The sequence below is a fragment of the Manihot esculenta genome, chromosome 11, assembly GCF_001659605.2.
Source record: "Manihot esculenta cultivar AM560-2 chromosome 11, M.esculenta_v8, whole genome shotgun sequence".
In the NCBI taxonomy this organism is placed as follows: domain Eukaryota; kingdom Viridiplantae; phylum Streptophyta; class Magnoliopsida; order Malpighiales; family Euphorbiaceae; genus Manihot; species Manihot esculenta.
In genome coordinates this window covers 2548521-2571836 of record NC_035171.2, presented here as the reverse complement: position 1 = coordinate 2571836, position 23316 = coordinate 2548521, and the positions used below count along the sequence as shown (strand labels likewise).

The 23316-nt window shown below is 34.6% G+C and overlaps 4 protein-coding genes across 18 annotated transcripts; 1 reads left to right on the top strand and 3 right to left on the bottom strand.

Annotated features, from left to right (window-relative positions):
* Window positions 1–25: 25 nt before the first annotated feature.
* On the bottom strand, window positions 26–4036 carry LOC110625517 (mediator of RNA polymerase II transcription subunit 9). Of its 10 annotated transcripts, none has more exons than XR_006352587.1 (6): window positions 3603–4036; window positions 3463–3537; window positions 3178–3258; window positions 3002–3048; window positions 2803–2880; window positions 1893–2268 (listed from the first exon to the last, which is right to left on the bottom strand). XR_006352587.1 is itself a non-coding variant. In XM_021771141.2 (6 exons), exons 1-5 carry the CDS (start codon window positions 3888–3890, stop codon window positions 2823–2825), a joined length of 561 nt encoding a protein of 186 aa, XP_021626833.1. In that variant the 5' UTR covers window positions 3891–4036; the 3' UTR covers window positions 1893–2268; window positions 2803–2822. The 10 variants fall into 10 exon arrangements, 6 of the variants coding, with proteins under 6 accessions (XP_043817885.1, XP_043817884.1, XP_021626833.1 ...); XR_006352585.1 differs by having other exon boundaries at window positions 3002–3035; XM_021771141.2 differs by having other exon boundaries at window positions 2977–3035.
* A 91-nt stretch (window positions 4037–4127) lies between these two features.
* On the top strand, window positions 4128–6272 carry LOC110625518. The gene is made up of 2 exons (XM_043961954.1): window positions 4128–4302; window positions 5894–6272. Exon 2 carries the CDS (start codon window positions 5906–5908, stop codon window positions 6098–6100), a length of 195 nt encoding a protein of 64 aa, XP_043817889.1. The 5' UTR covers window positions 4128–4302; window positions 5894–5905; the 3' UTR covers window positions 6101–6272.
* LOC110625516 (beta-galactosidase 17) lies at window positions 6233–16376 on the bottom strand. Of its 5 annotated transcripts, none has more exons than XM_021771136.2 (19): window positions 16085–16366; window positions 15885–15989; window positions 15602–15797; window positions 15400–15488; window positions 14640–14720; window positions 14315–14409; window positions 13228–13298; window positions 10900–10990; window positions 10709–10826; window positions 10281–10382; window positions 10133–10181; window positions 9134–9330; window positions 8966–9037; window positions 8636–8785; window positions 8163–8213; window positions 7667–7832; window positions 7390–7535; window positions 7195–7260; window positions 6233–6713 (listed from the first exon to the last, which is right to left on the bottom strand). In XM_021771136.2, the coding sequence occupies exons 1-19, from the start codon at window positions 16277–16279 to the stop codon at window positions 6609–6611; spliced, it is 2145 nt and encodes a 714-aa protein (XP_021626828.1). In that variant the 5' UTR covers window positions 16280–16366; the 3' UTR covers window positions 6233–6608. The 5 variants fall into 5 exon arrangements, with proteins under 5 accessions (XP_021626828.1, XP_021626829.1, XP_021626830.1 ...); XM_021771137.2 differs by having other exon boundaries at window positions 9143–9330; XM_021771138.2 differs by having other exon boundaries at window positions 16094–16366.
* Window positions 16377–17633: 1257 nt separating this feature from the next.
* LOC110626883 (protein indeterminate-domain 7) lies at window positions 17634–20662 on the bottom strand. Of its 2 annotated transcripts, none has more exons than XM_021773049.2 (4): window positions 20147–20662; window positions 19799–20063; window positions 19305–19701; window positions 17634–18802 (listed from the first exon to the last, which is right to left on the bottom strand). In XM_021773049.2, the coding sequence occupies exons 2-4, from the start codon at window positions 20004–20006 to the stop codon at window positions 17767–17769; spliced, it is 1641 nt and encodes a 546-aa protein (XP_021628741.1). In that variant the 5' UTR covers window positions 20007–20063; window positions 20147–20662; the 3' UTR covers window positions 17634–17766. The 2 variants fall into 2 exon arrangements, with proteins under 2 accessions (XP_021628741.1, XP_021628740.1); XM_021773048.2 differs by having other exon boundaries at window positions 19799–20274; window positions 20389–20662.
* Between the last annotated feature and the right edge of the window lie 2654 nt (window positions 20663–23316).

Below are 23316 nucleotides of genomic sequence, written 5' to 3'. Positions count from 1 at the left end.
AATAAGTCAAACGAACAGAAAGAGGAGAAAATAAAAAATCAATTAGATACCTCTGTCCTCTCTACATATCATTGTCCATAATCAAGTAATGAAAAATTTTATGCAAAATTCCAAATAAAACTTTTTAAGTTTCAAATGTTATCATCTTACTAAGGCTAAAAAGAATCAAACCAGAGATTCCAGTATTTTTTTTTTTTTTTTTTTTTTTATATTTCTAACATACTCCGTCCATTGATCTTAGTCATAGATAGACATTTTTTCTTCTTCTTTGCATGGAAGATTAACAAGAATAATCATCAACAATCCTATCATGATGAGATAACTAACTGTGTCAACGGTACTAACTGCCTTTCAACTAACTCTTCAGGCTCAAACTTGACGTCGTTTATGTCAAGAAGTGGCTTGATATCATCACATTCCTTAACAAAATGCTGCTTGAAATCATGCAAAGATGGCGATGATGTAGAATCTTGAATGGGCAATGCTTCATCAACGTTTTCTTGCAGTTTCTGATTATGATCTTGAATCACAAATCCTTGTTCCTCTTCTTCTTGTGTTTGTGGATAATGATATTGAATCATGGTGGGATCATATACATCCAAAGAATCTGGGTTCAAAATCTCACACCCAAGCGTTGTTGAATCATCAGTTTCTAGCATTTGGAAATGAGTTTGTTGTTGAGCTTGAGCACGACAAATGGCAAGTTGATGAAGAACAAGATCAAGCTCAGCCTTATGATATTCGATTTGACGTTGAAGTTCACGTATGATACGATAACAGCCTCCGACAGGATCATTGGCACGAACATCAGATTGAAAAATGATAGTACGCATAGCTTCGTCCTTGTCAGTTTGGTTAAGGTTCTTGATGATTTTGGTGATGTTGCTTACTCCAAACAATTTATGGGCATTGAGGAATTGTCTTTGGCGATCATGAGGGAAATAAGGGGCGAGAATACAGTCAGGAGCGCACTTCCTACGCTGGTATTTGCAGGCAGCACAAGCTTGGGAGGTGCCGTTGCCGTTGCCGTTGCCAATCCTTGGATTGCTCATATCGTTTGATTTTGTTTGTTATTGTTTGCTTTTGTTGATTGTGAGATATCGGTTGCGTTGCCGGCGGGGATGGTGCAGTTTTCTTTGATGGGGATTCTTTTTTTTCTCTGGTGGTTGCAGATCCTGTGTTTTCTCTAAAGCTAAGGAAATGGGAGATGGAGAGAAATGGGAGGAGAAATTAACAAACATATATGTTTGAGAGTGATATGAAACAAAAATTATAGGTATTAACAGATTCAGTTGTGGATGATATTTTTGGACAATGATAATATAAGAAAATAATATAGTCTTAGAATTTTCTGTTTTTTGAATTTGGAACTAAAAATAGAGTGGCATTAGATAGCCTTGGACAAACAATGTCTTTGCATATATAGTAAAATACACTTGACTAGGACGATTTCAAAGCCTAAAAGATCAGACGTTCTAGAAAAAACAAGATTAAAACTGAGTTGATGGGATGTTAATTTTTTATATATTTTTCAATTTTTAATTTTTTAATGGGATTGAGACTTGCATTCACTGCATGATAAGTTTGCACTTTCAGAGAACTTAAACTGGAATTATTGCTAGGCTTAATATGGATCAGCTCCTGAGACTGGTTCCATTTTAGAATACAGGCCATAGAGCAGTAACTATCTGCAGGGTCTTGCTTCTTCAGGCACAGCTCATTGTACACATTGATTCAAGTTCTGGTTTATTTGCATTTCCTTCAACGTTTTAGACAGGCAACCTCTGCCTCTTTTGCATCGAGAGAGTATTGCCAAAATAAAATCAGGATGAATAATGCGGAAAAAAAAAAAAAAAAACAGTGCATACAACTTCTGAAATTACAACTATTAATTGATCACAAATCTTGAATTCATAAAATCTTAAGTAGAAACAATTGTCTCATGTTTTTCACTATTAATAATGGTGCTTGTTGGTGGTACAAGTATTTTTCAGACGTTTAGGGAAACAAACTCGATGAAAGTGCAAATATTAGGCATATCAATGAAATAACTGTGAACTTGGATATATAATTTCATGGCTTCGAATTCCAAGATGCATGGTTAAATAAGTTCTGCCTGGTTATAAGCAGTATTGGGATAAAGACAAGAGAATAATCCTCTCCTTCCCTATTAAAGAATAGGAAAGGAGTTGAATTCTACAGCTGCAGGGTCTGCGGCTTTCCCGTGCAACTTGAATGGTTACACAAAACGTTGAACTGCAATTAGACCTGAAATTTACAAAGCAAAAGTTATGGTCGAAAGCAGCTTAAAACTTGCATCTTAACAGAAGTTCTCTTCTAACTAAAGTAGGCTGTTTTAAGATCAGTGACAAATGAATCAAGAAAAAGCATCACAGGGATGCAAGCACATGTTTTCTCAAGCAAAATAAAGACTTAAAATCATGATAATTCTAAACTAACCACTTTTGGTTGCTTAAAACAGGTCACAGTATTTTCAGGAATGTGTTATTGTGCCTACAATCACTTGATTGAAGGCCTGTTAATTTCTCTATCAGCCGAGTTCTGGTCCTGAAGTAGATGTAAATAGACCATTAAAGAGTTACAACATGCAACAAACGCTTGATTGCAAAAATAAATCACTCAGAAGATTTTAACTTCCATATTTTGTGTAATCATCAATCTCGCAGAAATCAATCACAAAGCTCAGCCATTTTTCATACAACAATTACAAGTAGCACTTCCAGCAAAAAAATTTAAGCAACTGTTTCAATTAGGTAATTGAGATCTCAATGTAAATCTTACCCATTCATGGTGACAAGCAGTCACAGCTCAGACTTGATAAGCTCTTCAACAGAGCTTCTGTACTTTCCTAGTAGGTCCCTGTATTACATTAAATATTAATTCACGATTGAAAACTATATATATATATATAAACCTAAAAGAAAAAACAAAAGAAATTCTACTAAGGTTGGAAACCTTCTCTGGTTTAGCAGTTGCTCACATTCCTCAACCTTTCTCTTCTGTCCCTCAACTGTCTGCATCCAACATCTTAAAAGAATTAACATGCAGATCAGACCAAGAAAAATTCCAACAACTATGAAGGTTCAGTTCACAACTCAACCATAGTAATTGATATAAAGGGGAAAAAATGAAAATCAGGAATTGGATAAAACTAACCATAGATTTTGAGTTAATAGAGGTGGAAATCGAATTCAGTAACTGCTGGCACTTCTCAAAGTGATTATTCAACTCAGTAATCTTCCCCAGAAACAAAAAAATAAACAATGGATAAAATTCAGAAGCATTCACCACATATAAACAAATAAACAAAAAACCAAAAACCATTGGAAATCCATTTCTATTGTCAATTTCACATAACAAAGCAAATCCAACAATTTTTTTTTGAGAAAAAAGAAAAAGAGAAAACTTTAATAACAGGGGAAAGAAAACTAAGAAACAAACCAAAGCATCAGAGTGCTGATCCCGAGTTCCATTCTCGATAACTTCAGCTAAATTCTCGACGAGCTGCACATAAACCTTTTTGAAATTTGCAATTAAAGCGATTACGAGAAACCAAGTTAGGGTTTGAGTTGAGGAATTACGTGTAACAGGTGGAAGTGCGAGGCGAGTGACTGGTGCTGCTGATTCTGTTGCTGCTGCTGCTGTTGAATTAAACGCTGTTGCTGTTGCTGCTGCTGCTGAAATTGGTGCTGTTGTTGAAATTGCTGCTGCTGCTGCTGTTGCTGTTGGAATTGATTGAATTGCTGCTGCTGCTGTTGGGATTGTTGGTGTAGGTAATATTGGTCCTGATTTGAGTGAGCAGGGGAGTTGCTATGGGACGGTACGTTGGGGATCATTGTCCAGCTGCCTCCAGTGTATGACTGATCCATTGCCCTCCTCTTTCTGTTACAGACAATATGGATACTTCATGCTAATAATAGAAGGAAGATGACCAGAAGACGGATCGAACGCTGTCGTTTTACCATGATGTGGCCACAAGGGGAGATGGGCTTCGACCGGTGAAAGAAGCCCAATCTATAACCAAAAGTATTCCAAACGACGACATGACGTTTTTATGTGGGTATATTCCCGATGCCAACAGCACCGTGTTTGCCACTGACGAGATAACTGGCATATAGATTAGACGGAAACAAATGTAATGTAAGACCTCATTTGTAGCTCGATTACGGAAGAGAAAGAAAAGGGTTTGCTTTATATATATCCTTCTTCCTCTCGTTTCCTCTTTCATACTGCAATTACTGTCGCCATCAGCACAAGGACATCTTCGATTTGGAAATTAAGGTTTGGCTACTCTTTCTATCTCGTGTTTCCTTATTCCTATATGGCTGGCCGCGTCCGCGTGGGTGTTTTAACGTGGAAAACTTTATGTGAGATTGGACGTTGAAGCTGAAATATGATCTGGGTTTTTCTAATTTCTCTGGTATTTGGTAAAAATTAACTTAATTTGAATGTCAATGTGGAGTTTTTTAATCAGAAAAGATCCTAGTGAATCTTATTAGGCATCACAAAGTATGAGTAAGGAATTCATAATACGTGTTTTTCTATTTGATTTTTACATAAGCGATTATTGGGTATATAGAGGAAACTACTATCTTGCTGATTAATTCAATTTGCAGTTTTGAGAATGTTTATGATATAAGCAAACCTTCAGATAATTGTACGGAATGCTTACACTATGAAAAATACAATGCTTTAATTGCTGTACTTTTATGGAAGGTTGAGGTAAAGGACAGCAAGAGGATTTTGTCTGCTTGAAGATACTTTGTCATGTTGTATGATTTTTCTTATCAGATCTGTGTAGGTAATGGGAACTAGACATTCCCATTATTTGTGTCCAAATAATCACGGGTTTGAGAACTGGGAAGGGATATGTTGGAAAGGAGTCTCCATAAACTTGTTCAGAACTTCTCTCGCGCTAGATTTGCAAGATATTTATTAGCTGCTGTCATGAGAAATGCTCCCTCTCTCTCTCTCTCTCTCTCTTTCTCTTCCCCCCCCCCCCAAACATTCTACATGTTTCAGAACATTATAGTGTTTTGGACGCACGAATGCTTACCCTAGTCTGTTTTCTCTAATTCAGCTGATTACTTTAAGAACAGCTCATTCGTAGAACTTCACTTGAAGAGGTCACTAAGCAGCCTGACAGCTTGGTTTCCTTTTCTTAAATTTGGCTGATTGCTATTAGACAGAACTTCAGGTGAAGGGGAAACAGAATGATGATATGATAGACTGTTGCTACTGTGAGAATTGCTTAGCATTAGCCCTTCAAGGGTAGGGGAAGGGGAATGGAATAATAATGTATTGGATGGGGCTTTGAGTTGTAATAGTTTGTTTGCATATCTTTCCTGAAGTCATTTTGGTATATCAGAAGGCATAGAATAGGAAAGACTCCTACCTCCTAGGGAAGTAAAAATAAACAAGAAAAAAAGTTGAATTATGATAAAATGGTGGGATTGTTACATTACAAATCAGAAAGTGAATGGTAAAGGACTCCTCCACTGAGGGACCAAACCTAGGAAACACACTCTACCTGGCTGATAACGCATGTTTATTTCTTTAGGTGAGGCTTTTCTGAGATTATAAGACTGAGAACCGGGTAACTTTACCCAAATCCTTGTTAACAGTAAAAAATATAAAGGTATGGAGCATTTTCTGTGAGGTCAAGCTGCTTTCCTCCTTTCCTTTCCTTTCTTTTCATAGAAGAAGGATGTTGTTTACATGCAGAACTTGAATAAAGCTTTAGGCATTTCTTTTAGCTAATTAGTCATCAACACTGGCTTGAGTGTTGAATGCATTGACAGCATGGGCTACTCCTGGCATTTGCAATTTAAGTGTGGAGGGGATACCTTTTGAATTTAAATTTTGTTTTCAGGTCACACAAGAAATGGCAGTAAAACCAACAGTTGCTTTGAGGGCTATGCTTGTTGGAGGGATAGCTGTATTTGCAAAAGTAGCTGGTGCAATGAAGGCTGCTGGTGGTGCAAAGCTGGGGGCAGCCGCAACAGCCATGACAATAGCTGCAAGTGCTGCTATGTCAGGATCAAAACAAGATTCAAAGGATGCTTCACCTTCAAAATGATTTTCTTTCAAATTTTTTGGCAGCAGTAACATTACTATTTAGCATAGTTCTCAGATCCCCATGGGTATGTTGGGAGAAGAATAGTTTTGTTTGTATTGTACACTTGATGATGAAAGTCTGAACTTCTGGAAATAAAAGAAAATGCAATTTGATTTGCATTATCAGATGTAAATTTCGTGCCAGGAAAACGTCATCATTATGCTTCTTCATACAAGAGCCAATGTGATTGAAATTGTTTGAATGATTTATCCAAGAGAAGGCAATTCATACGGACTGCAGCCACTACTAATAATTCAATGTTCCAATGACTTCCTTCTCATCACACTTCATCTTTCTACTAATCTACGCACTCAGCCAAAAACTTGTGTTCCACAGTACATCTCTGTTACAAGGTCATGCATGGGCTTGATCTCTAGAGGTCCCACATTGCAGATATGGAGATCAACTGTACAGCTGTACCTTGCTCATTTTCCAACGACAGTGCACGTCAAATATTTACAATGTGTCGCTAAAGCTGATGCACATTCGATTTACTTGAACCACACGTGAAGTCTGGCTGATCAACTGAATTTACCACAAGCTCAGGGTGATGTGATTCTAACTCAAGTATGACCTGCAGCAATTCCGAACAAAACAAAAGAAAGAAATCCTTGTATCATTATGCAGTAGCAGAAAAGCTTATTTATTGAACTAAGGAAAGCAAAAGTGTATGCAAGGTGATGTCGGAAATGACGCTTCTGATATCATTGAAGAAAAGGAACATCAGTCACATCCCCATCTCCTTCCCTCAAATAAATAAACCACTAGAAGTTCTCTATCTCAATAATAGACAGGTCAAACATGGAATGCTGCTCTATAACAACTGGAAGAAGTCGGTGTTCAAATCCCTCTTCCAAGGTGGCAAGAGGAGGAACTAATGTCTCCTCTCATCAGTATAAAATATAGATGATACATTTTATGTCATGGTTTGGTTTTTAAGATATAAATGAAGATGAACAGTTCAGATGCCAGAAGAATTGCATGACAAGCATATAAGAAATTTAGAGAACCCATAAACTGATAAAATAAATTACAAGTAATCAGGCATCTCATACCAGAACATTTTCTCCACGGTGAAGGATTGGAGCAGGGACATAGAGGGTGCACTGTGGCCCAAAAGACTGCAAACCAGCCATTTATAGAACATCAGACGAGAGGAGTATGCACAGATAAGAACATAAATGCAAGGCACACAATAAAGTGAAAGCTAACTTCATAAGATATGAAGAGAGAGAAACCATTATCATTACCGGCCAGTATCTTCCAATGTTAAAATCATTTACAAATGCAATTCCTTTACCCCAGCCGCTGAATGATATGAATGTATCCTTAACTTGGTTGTCTTTCTCTATAGAAAAGTGGGCCGTATATAATGCTGGTTCTTTAGAAACCCTCTCTGCAAAGAAAAGCCGTGACTTGATTAATCTGTGATAACACAACCAAGATTAGCAGGTTGTTTACACTAAAGAAAATGCAATAAATACGGTAGATGATATTCTTGCATTTTATATATTTCTGAGAACCTACCAGAGTCTTCTAATTTTCTGAGGGCTGATGATGTAACGATTCTGGAATGTGCAACCAGAGTAATAAGATTAGTTCTTGGCACCTCATTTAGGGTGTGAAGAGGAATTGTAATCATTTTCCATCCATCCAAAATTCTTCCATCCAGATAAACAGAAGACAAAATTCCCTGCAAAATCAAGCGAGAAATACCCGTTGAAAATATCTCCTGGAATATGACACCATGCAATGCTATTATCTGAAGAAAAAAGAAATTACTACCACCAAGGACTTAGATTCGACCGGGAGAAAGCGTTCAGCAATGCCATATAACAGGCAAACAACCAAAAGTTTCATGTTTGTACCAAGGAAGATGACAAGTGCATCAGATATAACATAGGGTAAAAATTTTGCTTTCTTCTGATTCAAACAATAATTAATTATGGTATCACCAGCCACTAGAAAATCATACAGGCAGGTTTTCCAAGTCCTTGTTGGGAAAAAAAAAAGGCTCTTTTACCTTCCTATCAAACATGTACTGTCCATAATTTACACGGCCCATGTTTTCAACCTATAAGAACGGAAATGATATTGATTAGAAATAACAATGTATAATAAATTTCATAATAAAAATGCCAGATATAAAAATTATACGGACTGATCATGACAGGAAAGTAATTTGTGGACAATTCCTTTAGTATTGGTATAAACTGTAACCCACATACAATAAAATTAAAGATTTCAGTTACATTATTTTTTTATTATTTCTTTCAAGCAAGTATTTGCTTGATTGTTCTTAGAATAATGTTAACAGTGTTTCCGACAATAAGTCAATGGACTAAAGCAGATAACAGAAGCAGACAGATAAGAATATTTATGCACACACTATTATCATGTAATTAACTACTAAGCTTGAAAGTAAAACTATCAGAAATAGGAAGTCCAAGAAGCATCATTAAAAATTCTCACGTAAGAAAAGGGATAGATAGGTACCAAAACTATTAAGCTGATGTTAGAGGCACATTTGGTATTAGGAAGGAGCAGTTTTTCATTTGACCACCTTTCAATTGTACCAATATATGTTGGCCTCCTCTCCTTATCATCAGAAGAGCATAATACAAACACTTGAGCTCTATCATGCACCTGGACACATTAAGAAGTCAAATAGTGTGAAGAAACGATTAAACTAATAATAGATGGAGATTCGGGCTGCAATTCAAAAAGATCTCTGATATTGCAATACCCTTGTCAAAAAAATAGACAAGAATGTCAAAAAGTTTACTTAACTACAAAGAAAGGCATCAGAAATGATAGTTTCTTTACCTTTGGTATGAACAAAATGTTTCCATCATCCTTTGAAGCATATTCAGAAACATAAACTAGAAATCCAAACATCTGAACATTCAAGCAGAAGAAGTGTAAGAAGCAATATTGGATTATTGATTCATCATGGATAGGTTCAGTCTTTTAACACCATGTAATAAGACAGACGTTAAAAACCTGTCCCACTGACTCCATTGAGACTGGGTTTCTGGATTCAACCACATCAGCAGGATTAATCATATCAAGTAAATCAAATAAAAATGCTGTTTTCTGTAACCGAATAGGTCCATATCCTGTCTTTTCATTATCAGGAGGAGTTGAGGGAAGTGATGCCACACTATGACGCCCGATAACCCTCTTCAGTGCTGAAAGAAAAAGATATCATAAATAGAACTATCTTGCAGGATAATTAAAGTTTAAAAGGGAAATTTAAGAATATAAATCTGACATTCAGTCAAACACAAAGAAGCCATGAAGAAGTGAAGAAAACTAGGAGCATATGGCCATTACCAAAACCACACTCTCAATACACTCTTGACAGTAACAATTTTTTTTTTAAAGATAACTGCCAGTCAGGCCAAAAGTCAATAGTAGGTTAACGCACACAACTGTGATACACTTCAAAGATGCCTGCTTTCTATGTTTTATGAGCAATTAATATCATAACCACATTGTCAATGAACCACCACATCTAAGTTGCAAAATCATTGAAATAGTAAGAAGCAGAAAGTTATCATAAAACCAACAGCTATATTAAGCATGCTACGTTATCATCCCTCATATCACTAGGTTATTAAAACTAAGGCAGAAAGTAAGCAACAAAACTTTATCTATGTTGGCATGGGTCTGCATATAGCTACCAAAAGTGCAATTTGTGTTAGAGAACTAATAGCTGCTTGCAAAAGCTTCAAATATGGATTTGTTTTCTCATCTTTTGGCTTATGAAAATCAAATTGTAAAAAACTATTGCCTATTAACCAAGAGAATTTCCTACTAATATTTTGTCTAAAAGTTGGTATTGGCAACAATAATGCAAGTATACTTCATATTTATCTTAGTCTATCACAATCACATTTAAGCACACTGTTGTTGATTAGGGAAGGACAGTCTGAAGACTAAATTTTAAGCAACGGCCCTGTTGTAAATAAATAAATGAAGAAAAAATACCTCTAAATTTTGCGTTATCCACATCACCAGATTCCTTAATTGGTGCATCCTAGCCAAAACCAATATTATGTCAGTTTGGTGTATACATTTTATACCATGAATTCAATATAAGATGTTCGCCTAAAGAAAAAGTTAAAAATATCCTCACATAATCATAGGAAGTGATATCAGGCTTGTAAGTGTAACCAGACTCGTCAGCAATGGTATTTGCTCCATTATAAAATCCAAAATTTGTTCCACCGTGTGCCATCTGGACATTAAAAATCGGATTAGCATTATAATATACCCATTGCCTTTGGATTGGCAAAAAAGGGTTGTAAAAAAAAATATTTTTATGTAAAGTCAAATTGTATAGTTATATACAACTATACAACTTAACATATAACTTAAAGAAAAGGAGCAAAGAAATTTGACATTGCTCTTTTTTTTTTAGTTTTCAAAAACTCGCCCGCACTAAGACCGAACTCGTCCATCCATAGATGAAGCTTTGGGAGCAATTAGGTAATGGAGGGAAGTTATAAGTATTACGTTCATGCATAACTTTTATATCAATTACCAAGGTTAGCAAGGACATACATAAAGCACAGCTGAACCATTTTGTGAGAAAATCTTTTCCAAGGCAGACGCTGTAAACCCAGCACCTGTATGCTGAAGATCCTCTCCCCAGTGTGTCAGCCAACCTGTATAGAATTCCCTGAAAACAAAACAAGCATATGAGCATTGAACCACGAGCCAATAGTTGTGATACTGATAATTGAGGCACTTACGCAGAAAGTGGTGGTGATTTCCCTGGGGCATTGAATTCCTTCTGTAACTTGAATATAGGTGAGGGATCCTCACCAGTGGAGAAATCAACCGCTGCAAGTTGGAAATAGAGAATATGTTATATAGACATTCTACACCCATCCGAGATATTTATCCCCTCCAAGAGCCAATCTCAATTGAGAAATCAATGAATATCTGGAAAACGTCAGCATGAACTCAAGTCATTACCAACAATAGTACTTTATTGGAAATAACTTGGCATATACCATACTTACATGTTACAACCTAAATAGGCATACAGAAACACATACAAACTCATCATTGAAGACAAGACAGGAACAGAACTAGTAATAATAACAACAATTAAGCCTTAATCCAGACTAGTTGGGCAGGCTATGTGGACCTTTTTATTTTGCTGCTCTATGTTTGCAACTAATTCTGCGTTAGTATCTTAAAATTGCAAATCTGTTGATACTACTTCCCTGCACATCATAATAGGTCTCCCCTTTTCATTCTCATTCCTTCCATCACTAAGTTATTACACTTCCATAATAGGGCATTCAATGCTTTATGTTAAACGTGAGCAAACTGATCAAGCATAATTTAGGTATATTTTTTACTATTATTATTGATGCTAAATTATACATTTTCTAGCTAATTTTGTAGTTTTGATAATATTTTGTAGAGAAAGATGAAAAATGAAATTTTGGTGAAAAATAGCCTAAAATGTATGAAAAGTTGATTTGGTCGGAGCAATTTGGGCAAATCACCCTCAAGAATGACCAAGGAGGTTGCACAAGCAAATGGAAGCAAGAAGCTAAAACTCAAGATTTTGATGTGCTAGAAGCAAATTATTGGGCAAATCGATTATTGCAGAACAGAGAAGGGAAGAAAGGCATAGTCTCGCGACAAGGGCAAGCGATTTGCCCAAATCACCGGACAAATCGATCACCACAGAACAAAAAAGTGCAGAACGGCAGGAAACACCAAAATTCGAATTTCAAGAGTTCTATTCCATCTCAAACACACTAAGACGCATCTGAAACATATCAAATACTTTGCAAAAAGAATTTCTTCACTCAAGAAAGTCTATTTATAAAGAAACACAATCAAGGAAGGAATCAAAGACCAAGTAAAAAAGGAATTCCATCTCATAAGGGACTGATCTAGGGTTATGTATCTATAAAAGGGGCAGCAAACCAGCAGCAGAGGATCATGAAGGATTGCAGAGCCTCAGCAACACCGGATCTGCCTTCTTTTCTTCTTTCTTTTCTCTTTGTGTTTTCTTTGCCAACCATGAGTGGCTAAATACATTTTTCTTCTAGTTAAAGTTGGAGAAATTTCAGTTTATTTGTGAATTGGGAGATCTGAAACTTTATTGTCAATCTTCTATTTTTCAGTATTTATGCAAATTCATTCTTCATGTCATTATTGCCTTGCTGTTAGGATCAATAGGGTCCGTTGCTTTTAATTGCAAAGTAATATATTGTTAGTTTGAATATTTTAGGTCTGTAATTGCTTAAATTGTTCAAACACAAGTAACAATTAGTATAACAACTAAGAGATTGCATGACCTAACTCACCACGCGGTTGACTAAGTTAGAATTAGATCTCACTATTTCTTAAAATAGTCAACAGTTGAAAAGTAAAAACCCCCAAGGACGTTCCTTGGCGACTTGTTAACTAGTGTTTGATTAGCAAACGTTTCCTAATCAATCTAAAGCTAAGGAGAGAATTGGTTGTGTAGAGCGTCTTCCACAACCTAAACTAATTTATTGAAACAAATAGAAGAATCAAAGTATCAATGATCAATTTCCAAACTGAAATGGATCCTACACTTCAATTAGAGTCTTTTTATTATTGATTTACTCTTCTTTTAATCATTGTTTTCTTATATTACTTTAGTTTTAGTCTTAGTTCATCAACATCGAAAACTCCCCCTTTATCTCACTTTTATTGTTGATTTGCCCAAGTCATTGTTAGGAAAGTCATAGTGTCAATGCCCTGCGGATTCGACCATATTACCACTATATGCAGTTCTTAATTGTTGATTAATAATAGATTATTTTTTACGGCTTCGACAATCGCTATCACAAACCATTTTAATTAAACCTCTCTCAATTTATCCCTTAATTTTGCTACATGCATAGCAGATGTGGTCATTCCTAATCTTATTAATTATCATAAAATGGAACAAGAACAACAATTACATAAATTAATAAAATATTAAATATTTAAAATTCATGTATAAATGGTCACTAGAAATATAGGATATTTCTTTTGTTGCACATTGTTATATTAGAATCACCAAGAAGATACTAAAATTTTACCGGAAAAGACAGCATCTCCACGAATTGTTCCTTTCTCAAGAGTTTCCCTAGTTCCTCCATCTGTAGTATACCTGTAATAATTAAAATCTAGTCAAGAAAGAGATGGTTATCAAATAAGACAAACAATCTACTCCAGAAGTCAGTTTGAGAGAAACAAGGGGCACAACATCTTTTGAATTTATTCATAAAGGAGGGAACAAAATGGCAGATACGAATATGAAAGAAAATACATTGATCTGGTTAAATGAAAATGGATGAGAGAAGAAAAAGCGAAAATAAGAAAGGTAACTATCGAACAAAGTTTTTAAGTGATGGATGTCACATATCAGCTTTTTTTACTATCATTATGTCAAGGGGTTCTTTTAGAATGGCCAAATGGTTATTTGGGAATTTCAAGGTGAAACAGACAACCTGCAATCTCATTTTTCTAAGATGGCCATGATGGTCACAATATCATGATCACAAGTTGCATTATAGTTAATATGCACTTTTAAGGTGGGGGGACAATGGTTTATTTGACTTTCAACAGACATAGAAATCATGACTCTAAGAGAACTCCAAGTACATGGTAGAAAAAGCAAACCTATGATCCTAGGTAGATGGTGGTGGTAATAAGTGTTGTTCAAGAAGTGATGTGGAGACGAACAACTATGAACTAATGTGATAGACAATTGAGTCATGTTATCTCTAGAGCATTCTAACAGGATGTATTAGTTATGAAATGCTAAAAACACATTCCCTTACAAACCTTAAAATGGAATTGCCCGGACTGGATCCAAACATGATTGGTTAATTCAATCATCTACAGTAATTTCAAGTATATAAGGTAACCTATGTTTTGATGATCCACTATTAGCAAATTCACCACGTGAGTTACCTAAATAAGATAATCACAAACAATGTACAAGTGTGTTCTTATCGAACAGTGAAATTTTGCAATTTGCAACTTAGAAACAGCAATTCTATTTAGTGCAATAAAGTTAAAGACAATATGAAGTGTTTGAACACAGAATCACATTGCAGATGTTATATGATGCATGTATTAATGGAAGAGTCTCAATAAGACTAAAGGCATAGAACCTCTTACAGAACTATGTTCTCCCCAAGATGTTCTCGAGCCAATTTGACTAGGTGATGAAGATAAGACTGGTCATCCCCATATGAACCAAATTCATTTTCAATCTGACAGCAAAGTCTTCTTTAATATTTTATTAGTGGACAGAACCAATATCAAACAAATTGAAGTATACAGAAAAAATTAATGGTAATTTCACCATTAGAAAGGATACAGAGGTGGTGTTCTTCAAATTTAGCGCATTGGAAATTAGGAATTGGATATTATCTACATAATTTTTCACTCCCACAATCTACTGGATATCACATACGATACACCATTAAAAGGTAACACTTACCTGAACCATTATAATAGGACCTCCATTGTTATAAAGAAGATGAGCTACCTTTGGTAGTAGGATTCCCCACCATTTGTCTACCTACAAATTTAAGTCCAAAATAGCTAATGCATTAAAGAAGACCAATTAAACTACAGACCACGAATCTTTAAAATTCAAGCATATCATTATGAAAAACATGAGAAGGATATCAAGTTCAGATGATTTTTCAATGTAGAGACACTATAAGAAATCAGTAAATTGCCTCTGTCAACATTTAAGCTAGCCTGCATTACCTCATTAAGTTAGCATGTTCAAAGTAAAAACATTTTGTCTCTATGAGAGCCTCAACATAGACAAATATGTTTCAGATCTTATGCTTGGCACACAAGGGGGCTATATAAAACATCTTGTGCTTTATTTTAAAAATATCCTTATAGTAACACAAAAGGACTACATAAAAGATATTGTCCTTCAATTATAATAGCAATTACGGGCAATTGTCAACAACATAATTGGAAATTTTGTGTAAAATAAGAGAGAATAAAAAATAAAATAAATAAAATAAGAGAATATACTATAATTGTCCAAGCCAGAAAAGATGACTTCTAGGCACTTCTCAACGATCAGCATAACTTAGAAAATTACCACCAAAAAAAAAATTGTTCCATAGGCTGATTTAGTGTGTTGCTAGATTACCAACATTAAGAGTTCAACTACTTGGTGCACCGTCTGACTGCCGTGATATTTCTATTTACAGGCAACAAAGCGTTGTTCATACCAATTTAAGATATGCAGGGTCGGATGATCTCAATTTGAGAGCAGGCTCTATGGCTAATAACCAGGCAGGGAAACCTCCTAAATCCCATTCTGCAACGAACACACAATTCACTGATAGTTTGAGGTATGGCTCCACATATGTCAGATAATAATACTGAATTCAAAAACTATTAAATTTGACAGTTAGGAGAGTTTGTATTGACCTGCACAAATATAAGGCCCAGCTCGAAGCATAACAAGGAAATCCAGCTTTTGGCAGATTTTGAGAAAAGAAACTAGATCAGCAATACCCTCGAAGACCAAGTTGCCAGGTTGTGGTTCATGTAGATTCCAAGGAACATAAGTTTGGATGGTATTCAAACCCAGAGCCTTTGCTCTCAAAAGCCTATCTTCCCAATACTTCATCGTGAAAACAAACTCATCAAATTACCAAATTACAACAAAAGGAACATTTCATTTCACAAGAGAAAATACAGCAGAGAGTACCTCAGGAAGTATTCGAAAGTAGTGCAGATCACCACCAATGATCCGGAAAGGTTTACCATCCTTCCAGAACACGTCATCCGCTATCTCAAAGCTTCGAGCATTAGCCTGCAACAGTAATTCAACATCTTAACACTTGGAGAAAATGAGTAAAAGAAAATCCACTGTGATCAAGCATTTCTGAGAGCGAGAGAGAGAATTACTGTGAAGACCTTCCTGTGACGATGAGAGTGAGAGGAAGAGGAGAGAGAAGGGAGAGGAGCGAAGACTGGAACGAACACTCCAAATGCTATGATTGAGATGAAAAGAAGAAACAGCGTGATTTTGGGGCCTCCCTTTCTCGCCATTGTTATAGTGAATTTGGAGCTTAGATTAGAAGCACTGTTAGGTCTGATCATCGATTCTGATCAAATTCCCTTTATAGAGGTCATCACAACCAGCGTTGCTTGCTTACTGTAGCTAACAGCTCCCTCTTCTGGTAAAGTCAACAGTGTTAGTAGGTCATAGAAACGTTTTTAAGACCACGTATCCGAAGAAACGTTTCTCCATGTCTTGCGAATAATAGAAACGTTTTATCGTTTGCTAACTGGCAAATTTTGGCGGTTTTCCTCCTAGATTTTAATATCCTTTTTTAGTAATTACAGATAATTTTAATATATTAACAAACAGCTGAACCCTAACCCTAATCAACACAACCCTTTCAATTTACAACATAGCAATCAGCAATCGCATGACGAGTTACCACGAAAAAAGAAGAGAAAATTCCTAAAAAACTATAAATCTACATCAAATCTCCAAAATACACGTCTCACATGATATTTTAAATTTTCAGTTTTAAAAAAATAATTTTCTTGAATCACAATTTAAAAAAAAATTAAATCATAAAGAATTATTTAAGAAAATCTTATTCTATCACTTTCTTTATTAAGTTGGAGCTGCTGAAGTGTTATGCGGACTTTGGTTGTTTGGTTTTGTTGGTACGTGCTCTTCCAACCAGGTCGAGCTTCTGGCCCTAATGTATGGGCTTCAACTGGCTTGGTTTTTCGCTGTAATAACACTAAAATAAATATATTAGTTAAAAACATTAAAATTTTAAAATTTTTCTTAATAATGTGTATTTTTAAAAAAAAAAAAGAAAAAAAAGAGAATTTTCATTTTTGGACCAAAATCCATATAGCAAAATAGCCGTTGAGAAGTGAGGAATGAAATGATGTAAAATTAGGTGAAAAAAGAAAGTACAAGTTTCACAGGCCAATGTAATGATCAAAGCAAATCATCCCTCGGGATTGAATCCCACTTCCCATTTTCTGAATAAACACCCACATCCATATTCACTTTTTTTTTTTTTCCTTGGAGAATCCAATGCTTTTTGCACCATCATCCTCTGTGCACCAACTTCATCAGTTTTACCTACTTAATTATCCCTTTAGTATATTTATTCAGTGGAAATTTTTTATTTACTCAAAAAAATTTAGAAAAAAAACATATTTCTTATGAGTGATTTGAGAGCATCCTAGTCCATGCAATTTTTGTACATGATTAATTGTCTTAATAATTTTAAGTGGTGCCACATTCTATTAATTTTATTTTAAAATAAAAATAAAAATTAAAAAAATAAAATATGAAACCTCTCAAATTTATTGAATTACATTAACATTTAAACGTAATATTTTATTAATTATTAAATGTAAACTCTTTTATGATTAAAAATTATTATTTTTAATCATATTCTATTGATGGGTTGCATTTGGATAGAGTGAACTTAGAAAATTTTCATTTAAAAAACTACAAATACAACGTTACTATATAATTTCATCTCGACTATCCAAAAAGACAGAAGTTTGACTTTTAATCTATGCTTGGCCTTCTCCCTAGTGTTATTTTTTCATGAATGGCTGCATGATTGACTATTCTGTTGCTCATGAGCAGAGTTCACGCAATTGCCAAGACCGGCCATACTCAGTATATCACTGTGAGAGAAAGCTCTAAGACCCAAGAAATCTCTAGTCAAACCCTCGCCAGTGGTGCCACCGCCATTTTCATTTGTTGTTGCTTTTGATATAGAGTCATGGAAGTTCCTACCTTTCTTATCATTCAAAACTCCGCTAACAAATGGATCTTCGAAAGAGCTATTCCCTTCAAACCCAGAAGAAGAAGATAGAGAATTCATCATTTCTTGAAGAAGGGCACCTGAGGGCGCACTACTAGAACCAGCTGTGGTATTACCAGAAGGAACAGCAACTCCAGCTTTATTCCCAAAAGAAGCCTGCAGGCCATCAACAAATGACCAACCACCAGACAGCTCTTCATGCAAGGACAAATTCAGACCAAAACCAGTTGTGTTTGCACTGTTGTTACTAGAATTGGAAGACACGTGAGCTTGTTCTTGGTGGTGGTGGGGTCTCATCAAGCAGTTAGTTTTGCCGCTCATGGTTGCACCCATCTGAGTTGCTTTTTGCAGCAATGCAGTAGCTGACATGTGTGGGGATGGAGCTGTCCGATAACGGGGTAGAGTGGGTTCAAGACTAGGGTTAGGGTTTGGGCATAACTCTTGGTGATGGGTAAAGATCGAAGCTGATGAGGAGGAGAGATGATCAACGGATATCTGCCTATGATATGGTGGGCTAGGACCAGGAACAGCCCCAGCCCCAGCCCCTGGTCCTGGCGGGCAAGCTAGCCATGGTGGTAACTCAGGCCTTAGACTGAAACTTTGTTGCTCTTTCTTAAGTGAAAATGCAAGCAAGTCTTGAGTAGTGGTAGTATTGAAATGGGGAATTTGGAGATTTATATTATGAGTTGTTGAAGAACCTGGAGCTGGCTGAGAGTAGTGAAGTACTGAGTTTTGTGCGCCTGTGATATCCCTTACACTCTCCTCTGCTAAAGCATCACAGAAAGCTCTGTGGGTGATGAAACTGTCTCTCCTGAAAAAAAATATATATATATATATATATATTAATATTCATACATAGCACAGAAAACAAAAAACTCACACCACAAGAAAACAAAAGCAAACCTGTCACAAATGCCTCATGATAATAATTCCTGCAGTACTTGACACTCTCTCTCTCTCTCTCTCTCTCTCTCTCTCTCTCTGCAGAAATTTCTCCTTTTTTTTTTTTTTTTACTCTGGGAACTAGGGACAGATTGTCAGCTAAGCTCCTGAAATTAAAATTTTCCATACCAAGGCACCTCTCTGTCTCTCTCTCTCTCTCATAGTATGTGTATATATATAAAAAGAATAATGCCAATTAGGTCTGCAAATATTTGGGATTTGAAAAAAGGAAGCATTTAATATGCCAGTTCTTTTTGTTTTGTTAGTTCATATATATCTCTTGCTATTTTAAATAGTTGCTGTGACTATTGATGAAGGGACGCTTAATCAAGGCATAGATTTCATAATAGGATATGTATGAGATTGATTACCTTGAGAAAAGGGTTCCACAGTCACATCTGTATTCCTTTGTGCCACAGGTCTTGGAGTGAGCCTTCCAGTCTGATTGAACCGCGTACCTCTTTGAGCACTTGTCACATTTCCACTTCTTCTCACCATGTTTTCTGAAAAAATGCTTCTTGATTCCCGTCAGGTCACCAAGAGCCCTTGATGGATCATGGTGGACGCAGCTAGATTCTGGGCAGATATACACCTTCTTCCTAACTTCCTTGCTTGTTCTTTGTTTCAGTTTCCATGGCAGATTATGCCCTCTTCTATGAAGCTGAAGATTCTGATCTCTTTGAAACCCCTTGTGACAGATCTCACATAAAAATCTATTTGTTGCCGTCAGAGTCTTGGGTGATAAGGCTATCACTTCTGCATCTGGGTCTGATTGAAGAACGCAACAAAAATAAAAATTCAAGACAATTGACACAGACAAATAGTAAGCAATAAAACTAGTGGCGTCAAGGTGGATTATTGAAACCTGGGTTTCCTGGCAGGTTTCTCTTCTTCTTTACAGGTTGAGTTTGAGGAGCTGCAGGAGGAGCAAAGTACTGTTGAGGAGGATGATAGTTTTCATTTCTGTTGCCTGAAGAAACGCTTGCTTCACCAGAAGCTGAAGTCAGATTAGACATGTTTTCTTCTTGTGGTTGCTGTTGCTGATGAAACATCAAACCTTTTATCATCTCCATCTCTTAGATAAGCAGTTGAAGAAAGCTGAAGATTGCATCATGGGCCATGGACCTTTGCTTTTCATAATTTGTAAAAAATGGTATAAAGATCTAAAGGCAAAGAATAGAAAATATATAAAAGAGAAAAAATCCAAACCTACAAAAAGCTAAAACAAGGGAGAACTAGTAACCCCAAATATAGAGAAGTTGAAACTGATTTCTTAGCAGCAGCTAGTCTTTAAAACCCAATAACCCTTATCGTTCACCTTGATGTCTCTCCTTCGTTTGGCTTCAACCAAAGAGACAATTTTGGTTTTTAGATTACTCAAAAGAAACAAGCAGAAAGAGAGAGAGAGAGAAGAAAACTATTAACTACAGAACTGAATCCAGATCCTTAAGCCACCTTTTTTTTCTTGATTCTTCTGTAAAAACCTGCTTCCTTATATGAAGAAAATCCAACTGTAATCACTCGAATATGAACAAATACAAAAGAGGGAAAAAAACCCAGTTCAGAAAACTCTGAGAGAGAGGTGTGGATGAGAAGAGAAGGTATCGGCTGTGTGCGATGATGGAGTCCAAAACAAAATAGCACACAAAAAACCAAAGAGGGAACCCTACGGCTGAACTCTGACGTTGCACTTTCTGTCTTTTCTTTCGTTCTCTTCGCCAAACCCCAGAAAAATCTCTTTCTTTTCTTTATTGTCTATTTGCTTTTAACAAAGATTTAATTTTTCTGCTATAAAAAAATTAACCCTTTTTTTTTTAATCCCCTCTCCCTTCTCCCATAAAGTCAGCTAAAAGAAAAAGAAACCCAATATGTGAAAAGCGAGCATCATTGATTTCTAAATCAATGTCGAGAGATAAAGATTTAGACTTTTTATAAGTAAAATTTTACATCATGCATGGTTAGTCGACCCTTTACAGCTTTCTACATTAATTTACAGTTGCCATGATTATCCATTGATTAATACTCAAAAGCTTTATTAAGATAGCTGAAATTTCTGAGAATTTTGCATGGTTACTCCTACAAAAACACATTATGAACTCAACTAATTAAACAATGCTTTTCCTCCGCTTGCTAGCTTTGTATATACTCAGCACTTGTGGAGCTGCATGTCTTGAGTTTTTATTCCCAAATAAATTAAATAGGTGGAGAATAATTATTTTTTTAAAAAAAATTGATCCGATTCAAATAATTTTTAAATTTATTCTCAATTTACTTTAAAATAATTAATTTAAATTATTTAATAATTTTATATTAATTATTATATACAATTTTAATTTTTCTATTTTACTACTCAGGACGGAAGCAGCACAAAAACTGTTGTGGTTTTGTCACTGTGGTTTTATTGGCATTTAATGATTCAGTAATTAGTTTTGAAATGGGATGGGTCGACCCCCATTTCCTCAAGAGTCATGAATATATATGCTTCCCAGCTCATTTCTACTCTTCATATATTTCGTAAATAAAAAAAATTCATTAAAATATTTCTCACTTGTTAAGAAGTTAATTAATTAATTTTTTTTATTAATTTTAATTATTAAATATTATGAAAATTTTAAAATATATGTGATATAAAGAAATTAACTAATAAATTTTTTAAAAATTTAAAAAATTAATTAATAAATTTTTTAAAATTATAAAAATTAAATAATAAAATATTTAATGATAAAATCAACGAGAAATTAAATTATAAATTTTTTAAAACGTTAAAAATATTTAATGTATATTTTAAAATTTATAATATTGAGATTAAATAGTAAATTTTTTTAAATAAAATAACATAAATTAATTTTCTACGTTAATTTGTTATATCTATTGCAAGTATATATTTATATATAGAGCATGATTAATTTAAACTATATGTCAAATTGACAACTAATTAATTAAAATATTAAATCATTTAATATTAATTAAATATGTATTCATAGACTTAGTTAGTTTGGTGATAGATGTATAGAGATCTCATATTCTATTCTCTCAATTTTTAATTTTTATTTAAAAATAATAATAATTAAACATGTAAACTGTGGAAAGTGATATGAGTGCGACCTCCATTTCTGCTCCATTTAACAAGTGTTGAATGCAAAGATAAGGTACACAGAACTTAGATTCAATTTAAAAGAGTAAATTCCATGTTTCCCACATGGAATAATAGCTTATTTGGAGCATGATTATTCATTGGGTAAATTATTATGAGAATATTAAGTTATTAAAACTAAATTTATTATGAGAATAAACTTATACAATAGCTGTTTGGTAAAACAGCACGGTCTAAACTGATTCAAATAATAATTAAAATGGTCTAAACTGATTTAAATAAATTTTTATCTAAACTAATTCAAATAATAATCAAAATGGTTAATTCAAGTTATTTAATAGTTTCGTGGTAGCTATTATATACTTTTTTTATTTGCCGTAAACCGCCCATGTAATTCTCGTCATAACTGAATCCGATATAATTACTAAATCAGACTCGGACTCTCGAATATTGTGATTCGTTAGTATCTCGCGCGACTACACCTCATCTCACACGGATAGCCCTTCTCTGGTAGATCCACTGACCCTGTATAATTTTTCTAACTCATGGTGATTGTGATATTCATAAAATCGGACGCTCAGGTATTGGGATTCGCTAGTATTTCGAGCGGTTCTATCTCATTTCACACAGATAATCCTTTCTTAGTAGGTCCAATAATTCTAATTCTATCTTAATTTTTTTGACTTAAAGTGACTATAATACCAACTAAAATCATCCCACTTAAATTAAGTAAAATAATTTTTAAATTCTATTTAATAATTTCATACTAACTATTATATATAATTATATACAAGTATGGCTGATGTGGATTCTTTTCAATAATTTCATAGTAGCTATTGTATACAAGTAACCGCTGACGTGGATTCTTTTCAATAGGGCAGATAATGCATAGTATATTAAAATTAATTATTTAATTTTCAAATTTTATTAGAAAATTATATATTTTGTAAAATTAAATGCTAGCTTTTGTATTCTTTTAAAAAAATAATTAACTGACTTAGTTTTAGTTTTAAATATTATATTCTTTATTTTTTTAACATTATAGATATTTAAAATTTTAAATCCTAAATAATATATATAATTAAAATTATATTAGCTAAATAATAAATAGTATAAATATTAAAATTTAGAAGTTTAATATAAAAATATTTTAATTTAATAAATTAATAATTTATTAAAGATTTAAAATCTAATAATAATTTTTGCAGTACCAATTTACCCTTATTCATTCTCTGTCATACCATCTTCACGAGCAGGAATATAAAGGGGTGCAGTGGGTCCCACTTCAT